General features: G+C 37.2%; 2 protein-coding genes and 1 non-coding gene across 8 annotated transcripts; 1 reads left to right on the top strand and 2 right to left on the bottom strand.

Annotated features, from left to right (window-relative positions):
• Positions 1–4,135: 4,135 nt before the first annotated feature.
• LOC111438735 (probable WRKY transcription factor 20) lies at positions 4,136–9,167 on the top strand. Of its 3 annotated transcripts, none has more exons than XM_023076589.1 (6): positions 4,136–4,462; positions 5,518–5,685; positions 7,051–7,591; positions 7,693–7,855; positions 7,964–8,122; positions 8,526–9,167. In XM_023076589.1, the coding sequence occupies exons 1-6, from the start codon at positions 4,301–4,303 to the stop codon at positions 8,986–8,988; spliced, it is 1,656 nt and encodes a 551-aa protein (XP_022932357.1). In that variant the 5' UTR covers positions 4,136–4,300; the 3' UTR covers positions 8,989–9,167. The 3 variants fall into 3 exon arrangements, with proteins under 3 accessions (XP_022932357.1, XP_022932358.1, XP_022932359.1); XM_023076590.1 differs by lacking the exon at positions 4,136–4,462 and adding an exon at positions 5,108–5,239; XM_023076591.1 differs by lacking the exons at positions 4,136–4,462; positions 5,518–5,685 and adding an exon at positions 6,760–6,925 and having other exon boundaries at positions 7,061–7,591.
• Positions 9,165–12,121, bottom strand: LOC111438737 (scarecrow-like transcription factor PAT1). Of its 4 annotated transcripts, none has more exons than XM_023076592.1 (2): positions 12,018–12,121; positions 9,165–11,066 (listed from the first exon to the last, which is right to left on the bottom strand). In XM_023076592.1, the coding sequence occupies exon 2, from the start codon at positions 10,929–10,931 to the stop codon at positions 9,297–9,299; it is 1,635 nt and encodes a 544-aa protein (XP_022932360.1). In that variant the 5' UTR covers positions 10,932–11,066; positions 12,018–12,121; the 3' UTR covers positions 9,165–9,296. The 4 variants fall into 4 exon arrangements, with proteins under 4 accessions (XP_022932360.1, XP_022932361.1, XP_022932363.1 ...); XM_023076593.1 differs by having other exon boundaries at positions 9,165–11,082; positions 12,018–12,109; XM_023076595.1 differs by lacking the exon at positions 12,018–12,121 and adding an exon at positions 11,912–12,011 and having other exon boundaries at positions 9,165–11,082.
• Positions 12,122–16,304: 4,183 nt separating this feature from the next.
• Positions 16,305–16,387, bottom strand: TRNAL-UAA. Its single transcript has one exon. It is a non-coding gene; the product is annotated as a tRNA-Leu (tRNA).
• Positions 16,388–18,435: the final 2,048 nt, after the last annotated feature.

Raw genomic sequence — 18,435 nt, 5'->3', positions numbered from 1 at the left:
AATTGTATGTGCTTATACATATGTTTTCGAGTGTCGGTTAACAAAGATTTGCCATCCGGAGAGGGGAGAGTTGACAACTTTTGGTTAAGTCGGTCTCATCAGTTACGTAATTTCTCTGCCCATCAATCACATGAGTATGCATCCAATTAGCACATACGACGAAAAAAGTGATCATGTGTTTCAAATGTTCGAGATGTCCATCCAATCTCTGATTTAGTCCGTAACTTCCTTGAATATATAGCTTCTATTGCTCTTCTCTCGCTAAGATGTCACAACGTTAGCTATCCACTCTTATAAAATGCTAAACAATTCGAGTCTCCTCTTTATTCTCATTGGACTCAAGGACATCGATAAGGGCGTGGGGACATGTAGGAATGTTAGGTTATGGAGTCTAATGTTTACTTATAACCTATTCAATGGCTATATGTCGTAAATGATTATATATACTAGAGGACTATACAAACTAAAGTTATTGATAATAAACCAAACCCGGTGTATATTCTTCTAGTAGTGTATAAATCATCAGTATAAACCTCTGGCCGATATTTCTCTTTGTATTGAACAACTCACAAACGGTTAAGCTTAAAAGAAAGAACGACGATGGGCTTATGTTCTTAATTCGAATGATTACCCGATCTAATTAGAAGCTAAAACTATATTAGTGAGATTGATAAAGGTAAAGAAAGGATAGGTTAAGGTTTTCGCTTGAGTCTTTGTTTACAGGGAAATCAGTCTCATTAATCTTGAGGCTTTCTAAATCATAAGCAGAAAAACGAAAGCAAGACAAGATGAAACTGAACTCCGTTTACGAGGTAGATGGAGGATTCTTCTTTCACAAGGGTTGAACTGTTTGACAGTCTCAGGCGAAACGTTCGTACAAAGTCAACCTCTTCCAAGGGGAATGTGTAGAAGAAGCAGTATATTGATAAAGAATTTTTTTCCAAAATCAAAAGAGCGATTGGGTTTATGGTATCGTATTCATTCTCCCATTCACGCCTTTGTTATATGTTCTAATGGAATTTCCTTTCGTAGGCTCAGCCAAGGAGAAAGACTGCCATCTCAGGTATACCATCGATAGAGTAAGGAAAGGACAGGTTCTTTCTAGCGAGTCAGTCCGTCTCCTTTCGGGGTTCAGGAGCGAAGAGGGAAAGAAAGGAATTAGAATCATTTAGTTATTTAGGTAGTTAGTAAAGCTTACGGTCTCATTGCTTCGCTCCTCTCCTTTCTTTCACTAGGACTACGAGGGTATCTAATCCCATTCGCTACACCTACTGGTCAAAAGGCTTAGATTCTACGCTACTTCAAGCGACTTTGTCGAGTAAATATTCATTCAAAGAAGAAGAAGCCTTATACTCAATTACCTTTCTTGAGAGTAGTCCCCGCTCCTTAAATGAACAAAATCCGGTCTTAGAGACGCAGGCCAAGGGCGACAATATAAAGAAGAGGGAATCCGAGAATATGCGAGACTGGAAAGGAGAGGGAATCCGACCCCGGCTTCGCCCGTTTCTAGTGGAACCGGTGAACCACGCGAGCAGGTTAGATGCGTGGGGCAGAGGGCTCATAGTACCCCCTTTTCTTGATCCAGCCTTTTTTTCGCTTGCTTAATCACCCACCATCAAGTATCTAGTTGCAGGGGGGACTGATTTCGGTAAGATCCGGGTAGATAAGTCAAGTTGCTCGAGGAGAAGAGGAGAGGGGCGAAGCAGTGAGATCGAGTTTACAGTGAAAGAAGGAGAGTCAATTCAAAAAGATAAAGGAGCGAAGGAGTAGGAGTTCGACTGATTGAAGAAAGATGAATTAATTCTCCTTGCCCCCAGAGATGTATTAGAAATGATACCTTGGGGCGGATGTAAAGCTAAGCAAATAGCTTCAGCTCCAAGAACCGCTCCTTAGTTCTTCTATCGCTTGAGTTTATTAGGAAAGCATTGAGTCTCTGCACCTACCCTTTTTTTTTTTTTTTTTCGGGAAAAGGATTTGGTGAATTTCCTCAAGCCGTACGAGGAGAAACCTTCTTATACGGTTCTGGGCGGGTCTTGTTAATTTACATCTATCCCACCAGTTGGTTATCGAATCATTGCAATTGATGTTCAAGCCCGAAGAGAAGGAAGAGCCTCTCCCTATTTTTGAGGTCATTTAACTCTTGAACAAGGGAAATCTATAGCTAATGAATTGACTGTCCCTGAACTATAAAAGACGAGCCTTGTAGGAAGGCCCAACAACTTTGACTGCAGCGGAGGAAACCACAGATACGGAATACCATAGATTGACACGGAGAGAAGATCTCAGCACCAATGACTATACATGATTCCATAAATGAATCAATTACATACCAGTTGCACGAAATTCGAGGTTATGGTAAAACTTCGTTTAAACCGATGTGGTAGAAAGGTCCTTTATGTATAGACCTCAAAGGAGCCTCAGGTGTCAAACCAAAAGAAACTATTTGTTTACAAGGCCGGTTCACTTGAATTTACTCTCTTTTGTTCAGGTTCAGGAGAAAGAAGAAAAAGTTATCATTCATAAGGAGTCTTCCTTCTGTTTCCCTTCCTTGTTTACTGGGAAAGAATAGTTCAACCCGAGGCGTAGGCCTCAAGTAACAGAGGCGTGCAATAGACGATAGCGGTAGACATAGGCTAGGCTAAGGGATGAACTGAATCTCTTCTTATATCCTCTTGACATACACCTTATACTTCTGCTGAGTCTAACACGCCCTATCGACTTTGCAAGTAGACAACTTTCTTCTCAAGAATTATACAACCACTAAACCTTCGTTACCATAATCCAACTCATACCTAAGACCTTGATTGAGCATTAGAGTCTTCTACTCAAAAAGGATACAACAACAATGGAATGGTGAGCATATATCCATAGTAATGAGAACCCATCTTTCTTTGCTTTCGTCGCTCAATGCATCTCACCGAATGACCCCTTGGCCTTTGATTTCCATGTAAAGACAATTTGGGATCCTCATTTTGGTCAACCGGCCTCAAAGCTCATTAAGGGATCAAATAGTATATTTTTTTAAATAATATGCCAAAATTTTTATAAAATGTACCCATAGAGATTTTACAAATTTTTCAATGAAGATACGAAAGAATCAAAATCCGAAAAGCCAAGGGGTTGCGGGTTTTTTTTTTTCTACCAATTGGGGTCGTCGCTCAATGCATCTCACCCCTAACAAACTTTCTGTCTAATTGTCGAGATATCTGCTCGGTGTGCTCCTTACTCGTTTAGCTTGTTTAAAAAAAAAAAAATCATAATTATCCACATTAATATATAAAATCTCGTAAATCTCAAGTATCAAACATTCATAGTTTACAGTGCATCACTCACTTCTGTTACAAAAGTCAAATATTCTTACTTTAGTTGGGATATGGAGCCTGATGCTAGTAGAGATATATTTGAAAGATATCTTGTAAAGATTTGAGAGAGATATACAGTAGATATTTGGTAAAGATTGGATAGAGATATTTCAGTAGATTATATCGTTTAAATCTTTGAAACTATCCTTAGTAAATTGAAACTATATATATATATATATGACTGTGCTCTCTAGATCTACTTTCTCTATTCTTTGGATTCTCTCTCCATTCTCTGGATTTGTATCATACGTGAAGTCATCAGTATAAAACTTTTAGCCAATATTCCTCCTTGTATTTTCTCTTACTACTGTTGTTTGTGTTCATCTTGATCAAGTGTGTGCGTTGTTGAACGATCCTAACAATTGGTATCAGAGGTAACAATTGGTATCCATCCTAACAACTTTTTATAATAATATTAAAAATAAAATAAGTTTATATGAACACGGGTAGGTACGAGTATACATCGTGCCTGAAAATCCCAAAATAGTTACGTAATTAAATTTTATTACAAAATTAAAAGGATAATAGACAAAAATATTTAGGATAAAATCTATGAATATAGAATTTGGAGTTATTAAATAAGTTTGTTGGATTTTTTAATCCATTCCTTATATGAACGGATGGAAATTTAACAACCTCATCATTAATAATTTCATTGAAGTAAAAAAGAAAAATATTGCTTTAATGACTTGAGAGGGAAAATATTTTTAAAAAATGGAATTAAAATAAATAAATAAATAAATAAATAAATAAAAATGCAACGGCTCACCCAAAAGCTCTCTTCACACTCCTCTCTCTCTCTTTCACAGAGCTTACCCTAAATAGTCTGAATCCAAATCCCTGAACTCCTGGAGCTTCCTCCTCCTTAATGACCTTTCTGCCCTCCTCTTCTTCCCTAATTTCCCCTTTCTACCACCTCCTCCTCTCTCTCTCTCCTCATGGACCCCACTGAACCTGCCTCCACCGCCGCTGCCGGCGCCAAGTACAAGCTCATGTCTCCGGCTAAGCTTCCGATCTTCCGCTCTCCTTGCATTACCATCCCTCCCGGCCTTAGTCCCTCTTCCTTTCTCGACTCTCCTGTTTTGCTTACTAACTTCAAGGTTCCTTTCCTTTTCTCTCTCTCTCTCTCCTCTCTTGTATTTTGTTGTTTTGATTTTGAATTTGGGGACGAGGGTTGAGATCTGAAATGGGTTTGTGCTTGAATTCTTCTACTGTTCTTCATTTTTCTCTCAGTTTGTGTTGAATTCTTCTAATTTATGTTGTCGTTTGTGATGATAATATCTAACCCAGTTTTTTCCTCTGATCGAACTGAGGGTGAACTTATTTCACCATTTTGTTCTTGTCATATACTTAATTTGGGAGTTTTGAACGACCTGACTGATGCGGTTTTAACACAATTGTTTTAATATCATGACCATTACATATTTTAATTGGGTGCTTGAGTTGCTGGGACCTGTTGATTCTGATTCCTGTTCTTATAGCAGTCCACTAAATTGGGTGGCTCCTTTATGCCCGTGTGGGTTATTCCATAAAATTGCTTTAGGGAATAATGTTGTTGTAAGTTTGAGAGAATAATTGTGTGCTCTTTCTACCTCTAATCTATGTGGGTTTTTCACATAATGAATCTACCTTTTCAGTGGTGCTTTAGCTTTTTCTTCATCTTTGTATGAACCCGAGCTTTTTCTATTTGTCTATATATATGGAATTAGAAGTAAATGAATCTGCTATGAGAAGTGTGTTGCTTTTGTTCAATATCCTACAATGGCATATAAAAGAGATAGACATGGTGAAGAATAAGATGAGCTTGGACATAGACATTTAAGAGATAATTATCTTCCTTCATTTGGAGCTTATGGATCTATTTTATGCTGTTATCTGTAAGCACTCCACCTTGCCTCCACCCCAATATTACGAGCGTTTCGGTTTTATTAGCTTTATACGATTAAGGATAGTTAGAGATCATAGTTTCTGTGGTTTCCTTTTTTCTGTTAGGTGGTTGAATTATATTGAAATATTTTTATACGTAAGTAAAGAACGTATGTGGAATTGTCCGTGTTGCTGCATGTTTATTGGCTTTTAAGCTTCCAGTGATAGTGAAAGGAAAAATTTATGTTTCTTGCTTAAATTATTCATGTGAAAAATAACTGTTGTGCAGGTAGAGCCTTCTCCGACAACTGGGTCCTTTACCAAGCTGCCAATGACACATGACTCTTCTAGCTCCGCTATTTATCCGATGACCACCATGGCTTGCTCAAATGCTAATGCCTCAGATGAAGGAAACTCCAACTACTTCGAGTTCAAGCCATATGTTGGACCAAATATGGTAATTCCATAGGATAATATCAAACACTATTTGGTCTCTGAAAGTTGGTGCTTACAATTTAGTTCACCTAGTTGCAATTAATCTTAAATTTAGTCTCTACTAGTTTATGGTCAACTTTTCTAAAAGCAGATAAATCTCTAAATTTTGGAACATATTCACCTTGTGTCTTTTCTGAATGAAAATTATTATTAGTGTTTCACCAATTTTGATAAAAATGAACTTCAAACTAACAATGTGGACTAATTTTAAGATTTATAGAAAGTACAAGGACTAAAATGAGATGAGTCCAAAAATACAAGGACCACAAGGGTACTTTAACCCTAAATATTACAAATGATCTCTAGTCCAAAAAGACTAGGTCCTTCAAAAACAACATTATCAAGATCTGTGAACAAAAAGTTTTTGTATTATTAAATTATTGTTTTGATAACATGTTTAGACATATGACCATGCCAATCAAATATCACTTATCACATGAAACTCAACTCACCACTCCATATTTTTTCAAGTGGTATGGCTAAGTGACCTGGTCATGGCAAGAATAGATTGGTAGGAGTCTGCAAGGCATGTTCTTCATTCAAACTTTTACTTTTCATTAGACAACATAACGGGTCTTTGATTTGGACAGGGATCTTTAACATCAAACAACATGATATCCGTCCATCTTAGTTGTAGATATTAGAGTAAATATTAGCCGTTTGATTCTTGAGGTCTCCATTCTTGTTTTATCTCGATTTTTAAGAAAATATTTTGCATGATTCATTGCGAAGCACGAACTTAAAACATTTGTATTGGCTCTTGTTACTTTCATCCAATAGTTTTCTGACTGTACGAACCGAAATGTTTTATTTTAAGGCACTTTTTATTCTTGGTACAAATCTAACTTGCTGTAAAAGAATGAAAGAATATCAGGACATACAAGCAAAAACTAGTTTAGACAAACTTTTTTTTTTTTTTTTACATCTAATTCTTCTTTGCTTTGAACTTTTTTTTCCTACTATTTCCAATCTTCCTGTCAATTTAAGTCTTTGGACATTACTAGTGTTAACATTTCTGTCCTGTACTCATTTGTTTCATTTCAAAAACTATACTTTGAAAATTTATCAATTTAGCTTCAGATTTTCACTCCCCAATTAAAACAGTAACTAAAAGGTCACGTGTCATCGTATGAAAGTTGACATTACCTTTGTAATGTCAGATATAAAGTTGAAGTCTTATCATGTCAGCTTCCTCATGTCCTGTAAGTTCTTTGTTTCAAGAATGTACTTGGTGTAGAGACTAGAATTATAGTTTAGCCTATGATTTGAGTGGTGATGTTCCCTCAATTTAGGTGCTTGTTTCCTAATGATTTTCGTTTACTCCAAGGTTCCTGCAGATATGAATCATAGAAAAGATGAACAATCTTGTGAACTTCAAGTTCAAGGCCAACCTCAACCATTTACTGCTCCACCCATGACTAAAAGTGAGATCAATGTCATTTCAAATGATTCGAGTCGATCAACCCAGATGGATCCAGTTGCCTCAGGGGCTGCTGTTCCTGATATTGATGGAGACGATTTCAATCATAGTCTGAACACAAATACCAGGGCACAGGCCGCACAATCTGATCCAAAAGGCAGTGGCAGTCCAGTAGTTTCAGATAGGATATCTGATGATGGATATAACTGGCGGAAGTATGGACAGAAGCATGTTAAAGGGAGCGAATTTCCCCGTAGTTATTATAAATGTACACATCCTAACTGTGAAGTGAAAAAGCTCTTTGAGCGCTCTCACAATGGACAAATAACCGATATTGTCTATAAGGGTACTCATGATCATCCTAAGCTTCAGCCAAGTCGGCGATATTCTGCAGGTGCTTCTGTGAAAGATGGTCCTGATAAGCCTTCACCTTTAACTGGCCAAGATGGTAGAGAAATAAACCTGTGTACTTAGTTTTAATATTTCGTAAGTTCAATCCATTTACAGGGTGTTAAGCATGGTTGTTTAATCTATTATATTCCATTTTAGACAGGTCGTGCAGCATATACACTCAGACAGTGCATTCCATTGAGCCAAATGGAACTCCCGAACGACTGGCTGCAAATGATAGCAACACCGAAGGTGCAGGAACAACTCTGCCATGCAAGAATCCTGATGAGCTTGATGATGATGACATAATCTTGAAGCGGAGGTATACTTATTTACAAGTTAACATGTTCTCCGAGTATTGTGCATAAGAAAAGGCAGCACACTGTTTTGTTGTACTGTTTATGAGTTCTGTTTTAATCAAATTCATCAGGAAAATGGAACTTGGTGGTTTTGAGGCATGCCCAATGGTTAGGCCAATTAGGGAACCGCGTGTTGTGGTTCAAACTTTAAGTGAGGTTGATATACTGGATGATGGGTATCGCTGGCGCAAATATGGCCAGAAGGTAGTGAGAGGAAACCCGAACCCAAGGTAAGTTCTTTTTTTCTAATGATGATCGGATGCATTGCCAAATATCTTTAACATTTCTTATAAGGGGTAGAAACCTCTCCCTCATAGATGCGTTTTAAAAACCATGAGGGGAATCCCGAAAGGGAAAGCCTAAAGAGGACAATATTTGCTAGCGGTTGGTTTCAGCTGTTACAGATAATATACATTCAAGTATAATGTTGTCCATATTTATTGCTCCGGTGATATTATTGATGAAATTCTTTGGAGCGTGCCTGCATAAATACGTTGAAGAAACCGATATATTAGTACTTAGCTTTTGCTTTTGTATCCAAATTTTAGCTACAATCATACTGTTGTGCCTTTCCATTGAAGGTTCTGTGTTCTGATGTCAATATATACCTATTTATCAATTCCAAAAATGCAGGAGTTATTACAAGTGCACAAATGTTGGATGTCCCGTCAGAAAACATGTCGAAAGAGCATCTCATGACCCAAAAGCTGTTATTACTACATATGAAGGGAAACATAATCACGATGTCCCCACTGCAAAAAGTAGTAGCCATGACGCTGCAGGCCCATTGAGAACCGCACCATTGAGGTATAGACTCGAAGACAGGGACACCGTAAGCCTTGATCTTGGCGTTGGCATTGGTGAAAATAGATCGAACGAGTACAGGCAGCAGCCTCTCGCTCCAAATGGCAATTTCAACTTCGAAGTAGTTCAAGAAAACTCAGCCCCAACATATTTCAATGTTCACAATAGAGGTATGAACCAGCATGGACCAAGAGAGAGCTTGAGCGAGAGCCAAAGCGTGGACGTTGTTCCGCTAAACCATTCGTCTCACCCATATCCGCCGAGCGTCGGGAGAATACTAACAGGGCCATAGCCACGTTGAGAACGAGACGACACCAGTTGCTTTCTTTCCATATGCTTGCCCTTTGTTGTTTATGATCTTATTCTGGCGTTAACCGCCTTTGTTCTAACCTCGCGGTCAATACATGTACAAATATGATATGAACCACCTGGTTTTATTTGTTACACAGAAGATGTATCTTTACAATGTAATTCAAATACTTGAAATATAAGTATTAATTAGCAACAACTCTTCTAGTGAATACAGATATCAGTTCTAATGAAATCATCATAAGTTCATAGGTTTGAAGTGGGAAGATGCCTTTTACAACTAGGTGAGTATCATATCCAAGCACTAGAGGTAACCAAATTTTGATTCAGCCAGCCGAGATATAGAGCCCCATCCCTTTCTTCAAGCGTGTACTTGTCACTGTAATTCTTTAGCAGTGCCTCAATGGTAGCATTGACAAAAGGGCTTAAAGGGTGTGGCTTAAACCCCGCCATGAGGAACCGTGATCTCCATTTTCCGAGAAGTTCATGACGTTCGACTCTTTCGGCTCCTTCACAGGCTACTATGTTTACGATGTCGCGAGCTAAACAGTGCTGCTCCACGTTGATTCGCTCCTTGTGATCTCTTGGGAGGGTAACATCTATGGATTCGAAGATAGCTGTGTAATATTTTAATGTCTGGAGGAAACGGGAATAAAAGGGAGCTGTATTGTTGTTCGACTCGTGCTCGACGACTGTCACAACTTTGGGAGACAAGCTCTTGACCAGCCGCAAGATTCGATCCCGGTGATTCTGACTGCCAACGCTTTCGTCGGGCATATGATGCAGCACCAAGGTAAAACTCACAGCAATGGCTTCACCTGGTTGAACTTTAAGATCTTCGCGTTGAATTTCATCAGCAGAGCCTGCAATTCCACGAAACTCAAAGGGTACCATTAACGACTCCGCCAAAAGCGACAACCTTTTCCCGACAATCTCGAGCCCTCCTCCTCGAGCAAAAGCAGAAGCGGAATCATCTATGCCTGTAATGGTAACCTTCGGGGGTCCTCCGGGTCGATTTGCAAGAGCTTGCATCAATGTAATCCATTGATTTCCCTGTGCTATCTGGAAATCAATTATGTGAACTCTATTTTCACCTTTAATGGCTTCAGCAATTGCCCCATTTGCTGAAAGGTATCCAAACTTGAAATAAGGGCAAATTTCATAGAGAATGTGCATGTATGAGAGCATCTCAGTACCTATAGGCTCTTTACATCTTAAGGCTTTGCAGATAGAATTGCCTGAAGAGGCTGTCCTTGCAATAAGTGCCTCTAACAAGTAAGCTCCTAAACGCTGGATTGGCTCACCCGAAACCGAGACCATTCCACGTAGCTCCGACACCAACCATTCACCAGTCAACATATTGTTTTCCCCTATTGCTCGTGCACAAGCACAGAGCATCTCTTTCAAATCCTTTCTCGACATTATCTCAGCCACATCTTTCCACCCTGCTTGCACAGGCAATACAGGATCGACTGGATTAGCGACCGAGTAGATGTCAAACCCATCGGTATCCGGTCCAAGCATTGCAGTCTCCAATTCCCTGATTTTGTGCCTTAAGTCATCGGCAGCATCATCTGTTAAACAAGATCTACTGACAGGTGAACCACAGTTATTGTCGGGAGAATAATACGGGTCTAACGAGTACGAATGGCACTCTTGGTGTGAAGAAGGGCTTCCATTCGACGTGAAGCTAGCAGTCGAGGAAGAATTTTGAGGAGGGTAACCACTAGTTCCCGAGGATGACTCGAGGTTGCAGTACTGTTTGAAAGCCTCAGATGGTAAGTGATTTTGTTCGAATACATCATCAGAGTACAAGCCACCTCCATGGTTCATAGGAGGCCAGTAACACGACCCAGGTTCTTGCGGTGGCTGTTCGTAGAACCTATGAGATTGGTTCGGAAGTTTCTTTCTTGACGATTCCTGCATTGGAGATTGACCCAGAGCAACAACAGGACACTTGTGGAAAACAAAAATGATCCGAAACTTATTACAGGCTCTCTCCTTTCGTCGGCAAAATAACCCGTGTTACTTCAATACTTCAGGATCAATCGTTTCGAGATTCTGAGAAAAAAACAGCCTAACACAAAATGAGAGTCATAAACTATAGAGAATGATTTGTTTTCTGTGCTACCACATAAGATTTCGAAGCATTAAAGAGTCCTAAACTATGTATTGTGATCAAAAAAACCCAAGAACAGTTTCGTTTGAGCTTAATTCGCCTACGAAATTACTCATTAGGCTACTGTTCTTATCCATGAACACATGTAGTTTTAATGATCATGTTTAATCAGCCAGGTCTACACAAATCAAACTTGATATGTGAATGAATATGTCACCGCTAGCAGATATTGTCCTTTTTGAGATTTTCCTTTCGGACTTCCCCTCAAGGTTTTAAAACGCGTATGCCAGGGAGAGGTTTCCATACCCTTATAAGGAATGTTCATTCCCCTCCAACCGATGTGGGATCTCACATAATACAAACGAAAACCAAAAGCTCAAACAGCTTTAGTCTGTCATATACACCACAGACCCTAAAGGAAATTGACATACAGATGATTTGTTCTAAACCAGAAAACAATCAAAACATTACAAGCTGTCCTAATGCTTAACCTTCAAACAGATATCAATGGATTCCCTTAAGCTCACTCTCGACACAGATATGAACAAGCAGGACACTACACAAAACCCTGAATCCATGAACATTAATCCAAGTAAAAAACCATAGAAAGGGGGAAAAATCTTGCACTCATCAGCTAAACTCATGAACAGACATAGAAACAGTGAAGAACAAGCTTATGGAATCGAAAGCAAGGGCAAGATCCGCATATTCTCAAGCAAAGCAACAAAAAGAAAGGTGAAGGGGGCGATTAAAACAGCTAAAAAGTGAAGAATCAAGAGGATTTCACCTCAAAAACAAGAGAAACAGCTGAAAATTAGCATAAAGGGTCGCCTAATGCACAGTAAAGTAGGAACATCAGTAGCCGTAAAGAAAAAGGGGAAGAAAAACAATACCCAGAAGAAGGCATGGCCGGAGAGAAGGGTAGTTGAGTTCATAAATTGGGATGGAAATTTCAGATATTATCAACGAAAGCGGTGGAACCCATTTATTACCAAACGGAATCGTTTCGCCATTAGATGATGTTTAAGGAAGACCATTCACCAATTGCCCGCTTCACTATTACCCTTACTGTTTAAGATTATTACCTTCTTGCCACTCACACACCCATATACAACCACCACAAATATTCCTTTTTTCTATTATTATTATTTTATTATAAATTTAATCTTCTAATTTTAAAATTCAAAAAAGATCTTTTTCTCGACATAATTGAAAATTCAGAGAATTAACCGATCGATCAAAAATTTAGAAAATTATTAGACATGTTTAAAAGTTTATGGATCAAATAGATATAAAATTCAAAGTTTAGTAACTAAACTTTAATTGAGAATTCTTTGTTACTGGCCGAGATTATATTATTGAATATTTAGATAATAAATTACTACTCCAATTTATTTACTTTAGTATATATATTCTTAAATAATCATTTTAATAGACTTTGTTTATTAAAAAAGTAATTTATTTTTAAAAGCATTTTTTTTTCAGAGGGATTCCATTACACTAAATATTCAATAATTTGATAAATATTTCGTTTTAAAAAATTAATTATTTTTAAATAAATTTAATATTTTATTTTATTTTATTTCTAACGGTAGAAATTAAAAAAAATCAAAATGGATAAAATTATAATAAAAATTTACATTAGACAATATTTATCTAAAATTTATAACGAAAAAAATATATATATAGAAATATTCTTTTTTATTGTTGTAACGAATTTAATATTTATTAACAAATTTTAGATATTTAAAAGTATATAGAATTTATTACTGTAAAGATGAAAATTGAAGTAAAGATGTTCATATGACTCGATAACTCAACCAATTCAGACTAACTAATCTAAACCATTATGTTATAGATTAAGTTAAACTCTTGGAAAATCGGAAATTTAGATGATTTGCATGTTAACATTGACCCGACTAATCATATCTGATGTCCGACAAATCCGAAATTCAAAGTTGAGGCTTTGCAAAAGTGAGAAAGTAAGGTTTTTTTTTTTTTTTTCCTTAAACAAACATCATATCTTATGTCTCACCCCGACATCTAAATTGGTCCACACGTTTATTATGTCTTTTACCGCAATAAAAGTATTAACCTATCCCTCCTTTTTCCTTTTCTCATTCTTTAATTATTCATTATATATTGGACCGCTTATTCTTTTTCCCTTTTTTTGAGGTATAAATTATATATATATACATATATAAATGTCACCATTTGCAATATGATTGTGATCCGAGTAAGTTATCGAAGACGATGACTAAGTTATGTGGGGGAGAATGTCACAACCATACTATGAAGAGAGTAGGTTGTGACCCTCACGCCATGACAAGCAAAGTGGCGTCCCTTGGCCATATAGGGGCCAATATAGAAGAGTGCCATAATGCGATCGAGGAGGACGATGTATCATCCAACACACCACCACGCAAAGTGGACATTGAAGACATGTTGAGAAATATATATATATATAGATATATATGAACGAAAGTAGTAACCAAGTGATATCAAGCTAAGGCTACGGTATCACCGAGATGCGTAGTTTCTTAGGTTTGATTGGATATTATCAAGAGTTTGGGTTAGACTTCTCCAAGGTAGCCTCGGTTGAATATGGGACAATGTAGGTGGGTGCAAAATTATGATGTGGACATATTATATCACTCGAGGAAGGAAGATGCAATGATAGATCTCTTAAGTAGAAAAATAACTCGTACATCAACTTTAACCATAGACGAAACCCACATATAGGTTGATTTGGAGCATGTCGAGATAGAAGAACAAGTAGGGTGAGTTGTTTCATTTAAACAAAGAGATTCTAACTCATCTAGATTTTTTAGCCGGCTAATGTCGGGGCCAATAGATGAGTTATCTCATTCCTTAGATGGTTGTCTACAAGGGTGTTTATGCATGCCTAAACACCTTTGTAAAAGAACATATAAGTAGTCAAGGGATGAAATTTTGATTGAGGTTCACGACGAACCATTCTCAATAGTTACCAAACAACTATTGGCATGACGTTGTTTGCAGCTCAATATTGACGAAGGTGTGGGTACCCTGTTTACTAAGACAAGCTAGGAGAGTACTAGTTGTTAGGACCCAAGCTGGTTTAAGCCATAAAAGGATGTCGTCTAAATAATTAGAGAGTGGATGCAAGATTTGCAAAGTAGACAAAGAAGTTATGTTAATAAGAGATTTGAGACTTGAAGTTTGGAATCAGTGAACACGTGTTTCTGAAGGTAGCATTGTTGAAGCGTGGTGCTAAGGTTCAAAAGGAAAGGGAGGCTAAGTCCACAATCTATCAAGCCAATTAAGATACGGGCACAAATAGTGCATGTGGAGTGATTTCAATTACGGTAACAACTACATAAACTAAGTAAAGGCAGTACAAGCGAGATAAGTGGTGACACGTGCATGAGTGTGGATGGGGGAATGAGATGGGTTTAGCCGAGAACGTCGATTACTACACACATATAACATTTTCTACTCAATATAACGATACAAGATGAAGTAAAAGATAAGATGTTCCCTCTTCTCGTGTTCTTCCTTGAATTTAGGGCTGAAATGACACTGTTTTTCCAAGTGTCATTATGAATACTTGTTTGTGGTCCCAATTAAACAACGAGTTCCCACGTGTGAATGAGCTACTTTCTAAGGGAAACAATGCCATAGCAACAATTTTGCTTGAAATACATGCAAACCAAAGTCTTATTAAAGCCTCATATGCATTGCAGCCACACGTACAAGACATTAATTCCAACAACGTCCAAACTTTATAAATTGGATAGAGTCAGATCAAATTTTCAGGTCATTAAATATATTTATTGTAACACAATTAGTAATATTAGAGATGGTTGACATTTTGTCATGTTTTTCCGACCATCCACGTCTGAAGCCAATAAACTTCCACGTAGCATTGCTTCCTTTTTGGTTGGAAGAATTGTTCAAGTTGGTCAAAGTCAAACGTCTTTTGCTTTTGTTTGTCGGCAAATTTCTCGCTGCTTTGTTCCAAATTCATACCAAAGTTCATTTTAGGACCAACGTCGGTAGATTTCTGTCGTAAGCAGTTATGTCATGTTGTTGTAATTATTATTGTTTTTTTTTAATTTTAATTCCAAGGTTTAAACGTCTACGTAAATATATTAATTTTATAAAAGGTCGATAAATTATCGATAATACGTTGATACTCATATTGTTTGAAAATTTTAGTTTGTAAAAATGAATTTGAATTTGTATTGATAAGCTAATTCTTCTTTATCGAACGTGCAGTAGGTCTTGATTTCGAGGTTGAATTTTAAACTTCGCTCTTATTGATATTTTTGGTTTGGCCTTTAGTTCGTTGATATTTTTAGATGAATATTGAATTATTGACATTCTACTAAGTAACGTTTTTGAATAAGGGTATGGCTCGATTATTCGTCTTCTTGAAAATTCAATCGATGTCTTCAAGTTTGATACTTCGAAGATTTTTCAACTTTTTTCATAAAAATCGTTAAATCCTAAAAGAGATTTTAGACGAATCTTAATTATAATATTTTAATATGAAATTGAATTTACTGTGTGAATAAAATACTCGAAACCATAATCAACAATCCACTTGAGATAGGTTTTTTAGAAAGAAATTCAATCACTAGAGACCATAAACAACAATCCTCTCAAGTAAGCCTCACGACTGTAAATCGGGAAATTTTTTCTCCACATGGCACTAAACGACTCCGTTCTTGTTCCTACAACCTTTTGAGGGAATTTTGAGCAACTTTCATAAAGGACTCGAGAGAGAATACCTAGTGGATCATAAGTTCTCGTTCGAGCTTGCAAAAGTGCATTTAGGTTAAAATTGTTCCTCAAATTTGAGCTTGTATCGAGCTTGACTGAAGAAGTTTTTTACATCATTAGCTTCACTTCAATATGTGGAACAAAATTTATGAAAGAATCGAGGGCAAAGAAGGCTTGGATCGAGTTAATCGAATGAATAAAATTTTAGGTAAGTTTTCGGCTTAGAAACTCCAATTTGGAACAATCTTCTTGAACGAATTGAGAGTTAAAAGTCAATGGATGAACGGGACGAGTTTGAGTTATCAAAATGATAAAATTATACATATGTTAGTTATAGAGTTTATCTTGTTATGTAAGTTTGCCCCCTTAACCTCTCCCAGGCAAAGATACGTTTGTAGAGAAATTCAAGGACATGCTGGTTATGGGGTTCGAACCCATGCGCACTTATGTGCAGAAGATCTTAAGTCTTCCCCCTTAACCTCTCGGGCAAACCAGCTTGTTTAGCTAACAAAAATTACAACAAAGAAAAATTCAATTGTAAGATACGTTTATAGAGAAATTCAAGGACATGCTAGCTATGGGGTTCATACCCATGCGCACTTACAGAAGATCTTAAGTCTTCCCCCTTAACCTCTCGGGCACAAACCAGCTAGTTTTCTAATAAAAATTATAACATAGAAAAAGTTAGTATATTGAAGGACATGTTGGCTATGGGGTTCAAACCCATGCGCACTTATATGCAGAAGATCTTAAGTCTTCCCCCTTAACCTCTCGGGCAAACCAACTTGTTTAGCTAACAATAATTACAACATAGTAAAAGATACGTTTATAGAGAAATTGAAGGACATGCTAGCTATGGGGTTCATGAACCCATGTGCACTTATGTGCAGAAGATCTTAAGTCTTCCCCCTTAACCTCTTGGACAAACCATCTTGTTTAGCTAACAATAATTACAATACAGTAAAAGTAAGTTGTAAGATACGTTTATAGAGAAATTCAAGAACATGCTGGCTATGGTGTTATGAATTCAACTGCTGACCCTTTGCATGTACCCGAAGGAACGATTACAAGAAGCAAGGTTAAGAAGATTCAAGAGGCCTATACATTGCATCTTCAAAAGCTAGCTAGTGTACAAGTTGAAACAAAGACTTTTGAGCCCAAAAATCTTTATAGCATTAGCATATCAAATCAAGAAGATAATGGAGTGGCTGATATTGGAAAGTAATTAGAAGACTTGCGTTTGGCAGTGGAATTACCAATTAAGACAATTTATTAATGTCTTATTTTCTTCAATTTGTATTTAATAAAGTGATTTGTGGTTGGTGGCTGAACTTTATTATGTTAGGGTTACCTTTTGAACCTATTTAAAGGCATGTAATATTCATGTTTAGGATGAATTGTTGAATACACACAAAACCTTTGTGTTTTCTTGATACCCTTTTGGTGTTATTCTTTTTCAAACCTTGCTTTAGGTTTGATATTTAAACCGATTCATTGAATTAGTTTTGATCAAGCTAATTTTGGAGTGAATTGTTTTGGTATCTAAGAGTGACCATCATATACTCAAAGTTCGATCGAGTCCTTCATCTTCTAACAAGCTCTTGGTTGGAATCAATCCGTTAAGTTAACTTTCTCTGTGAACGTTTGCAAGGATTCTAGAACCTCTAGCTTTGCAAATTCCAGCATTGTAGGCGTTTATCATTTGGTATCAGAGCTTTTGGTCGACGTTCTTTGGCCGCTCTAGAGGTGAAATATTTTTATTGTTATTTTTTTTGTATCAATTTTTTTTCTCTCTCNGTGGCCCCACTATAGGGGGCCATGCAAATGCAAACACATGCAATCATGATTTAGGGACCTATCTCTAATCATCTTAGGGGTGGCCTCCAGTCTCGGACAAATTGGATATGTAGTACTTCCCTACACACGACTCACACGTGCGAGTGTGAATCCCCAGGGCACTTGCACACCCCCTCGACCCTCTGGTCAAGCTAATCTGTAGCGACGTCCGGAGGTCAGCGGAACCCCATAGTGTCATGCACCTCATGAACACCCTCATCTGTAACGACCCGGGAAAGAAAAAAAAAAAAAAAAAAAATATATATATATATATATATATATATATATATTTCTTATCATTTATTTTCAAGCTCTTGATCCTTGAGATACTAATCTTAGCTTGTTAGAATTGATCATTGTGTTGGTGTTAATATAACACATGCGGAAGCAATTTGGATCTTAGGCATTTTTAGAACATCAATTATAGTAAAAAAAAACTAGCATGTTCATAAGTATTAAAACTTAATGAGTTTAGATACTAACCTTTTATAGTTCAAACTCCTTTTTCCTCACAAATCGGTTTCGAACCACCACTAGTGTCTTCTCCACTATTCTTTGACCTTAGAACGGGAGTGTGGAATCCGGTGAGTGATTAAACTTGGGAGGGATTTTGTATATGTGAAGAGAGTGTTTGTGAGAGGTTTTTTCTCAAGGTTTTTCACCCAGAAGAAGAAGACCTTCCATGTACCATGATCACTCTATTTAAAG

Source organism: Cucurbita moschata, unplaced genomic scaffold, assembly GCF_002738365.1.
Source record: "Cucurbita moschata cultivar Rifu unplaced genomic scaffold, Cmos_1.0 Cmo_Scf00082, whole genome shotgun sequence".
Classification (NCBI taxonomy): domain Eukaryota; kingdom Viridiplantae; phylum Streptophyta; class Magnoliopsida; order Cucurbitales; family Cucurbitaceae; genus Cucurbita; species Cucurbita moschata.
Note: the sequence above shows the minus strand (reverse complement) of the source record. Positions and strands in the feature narration are given on the sequence as shown.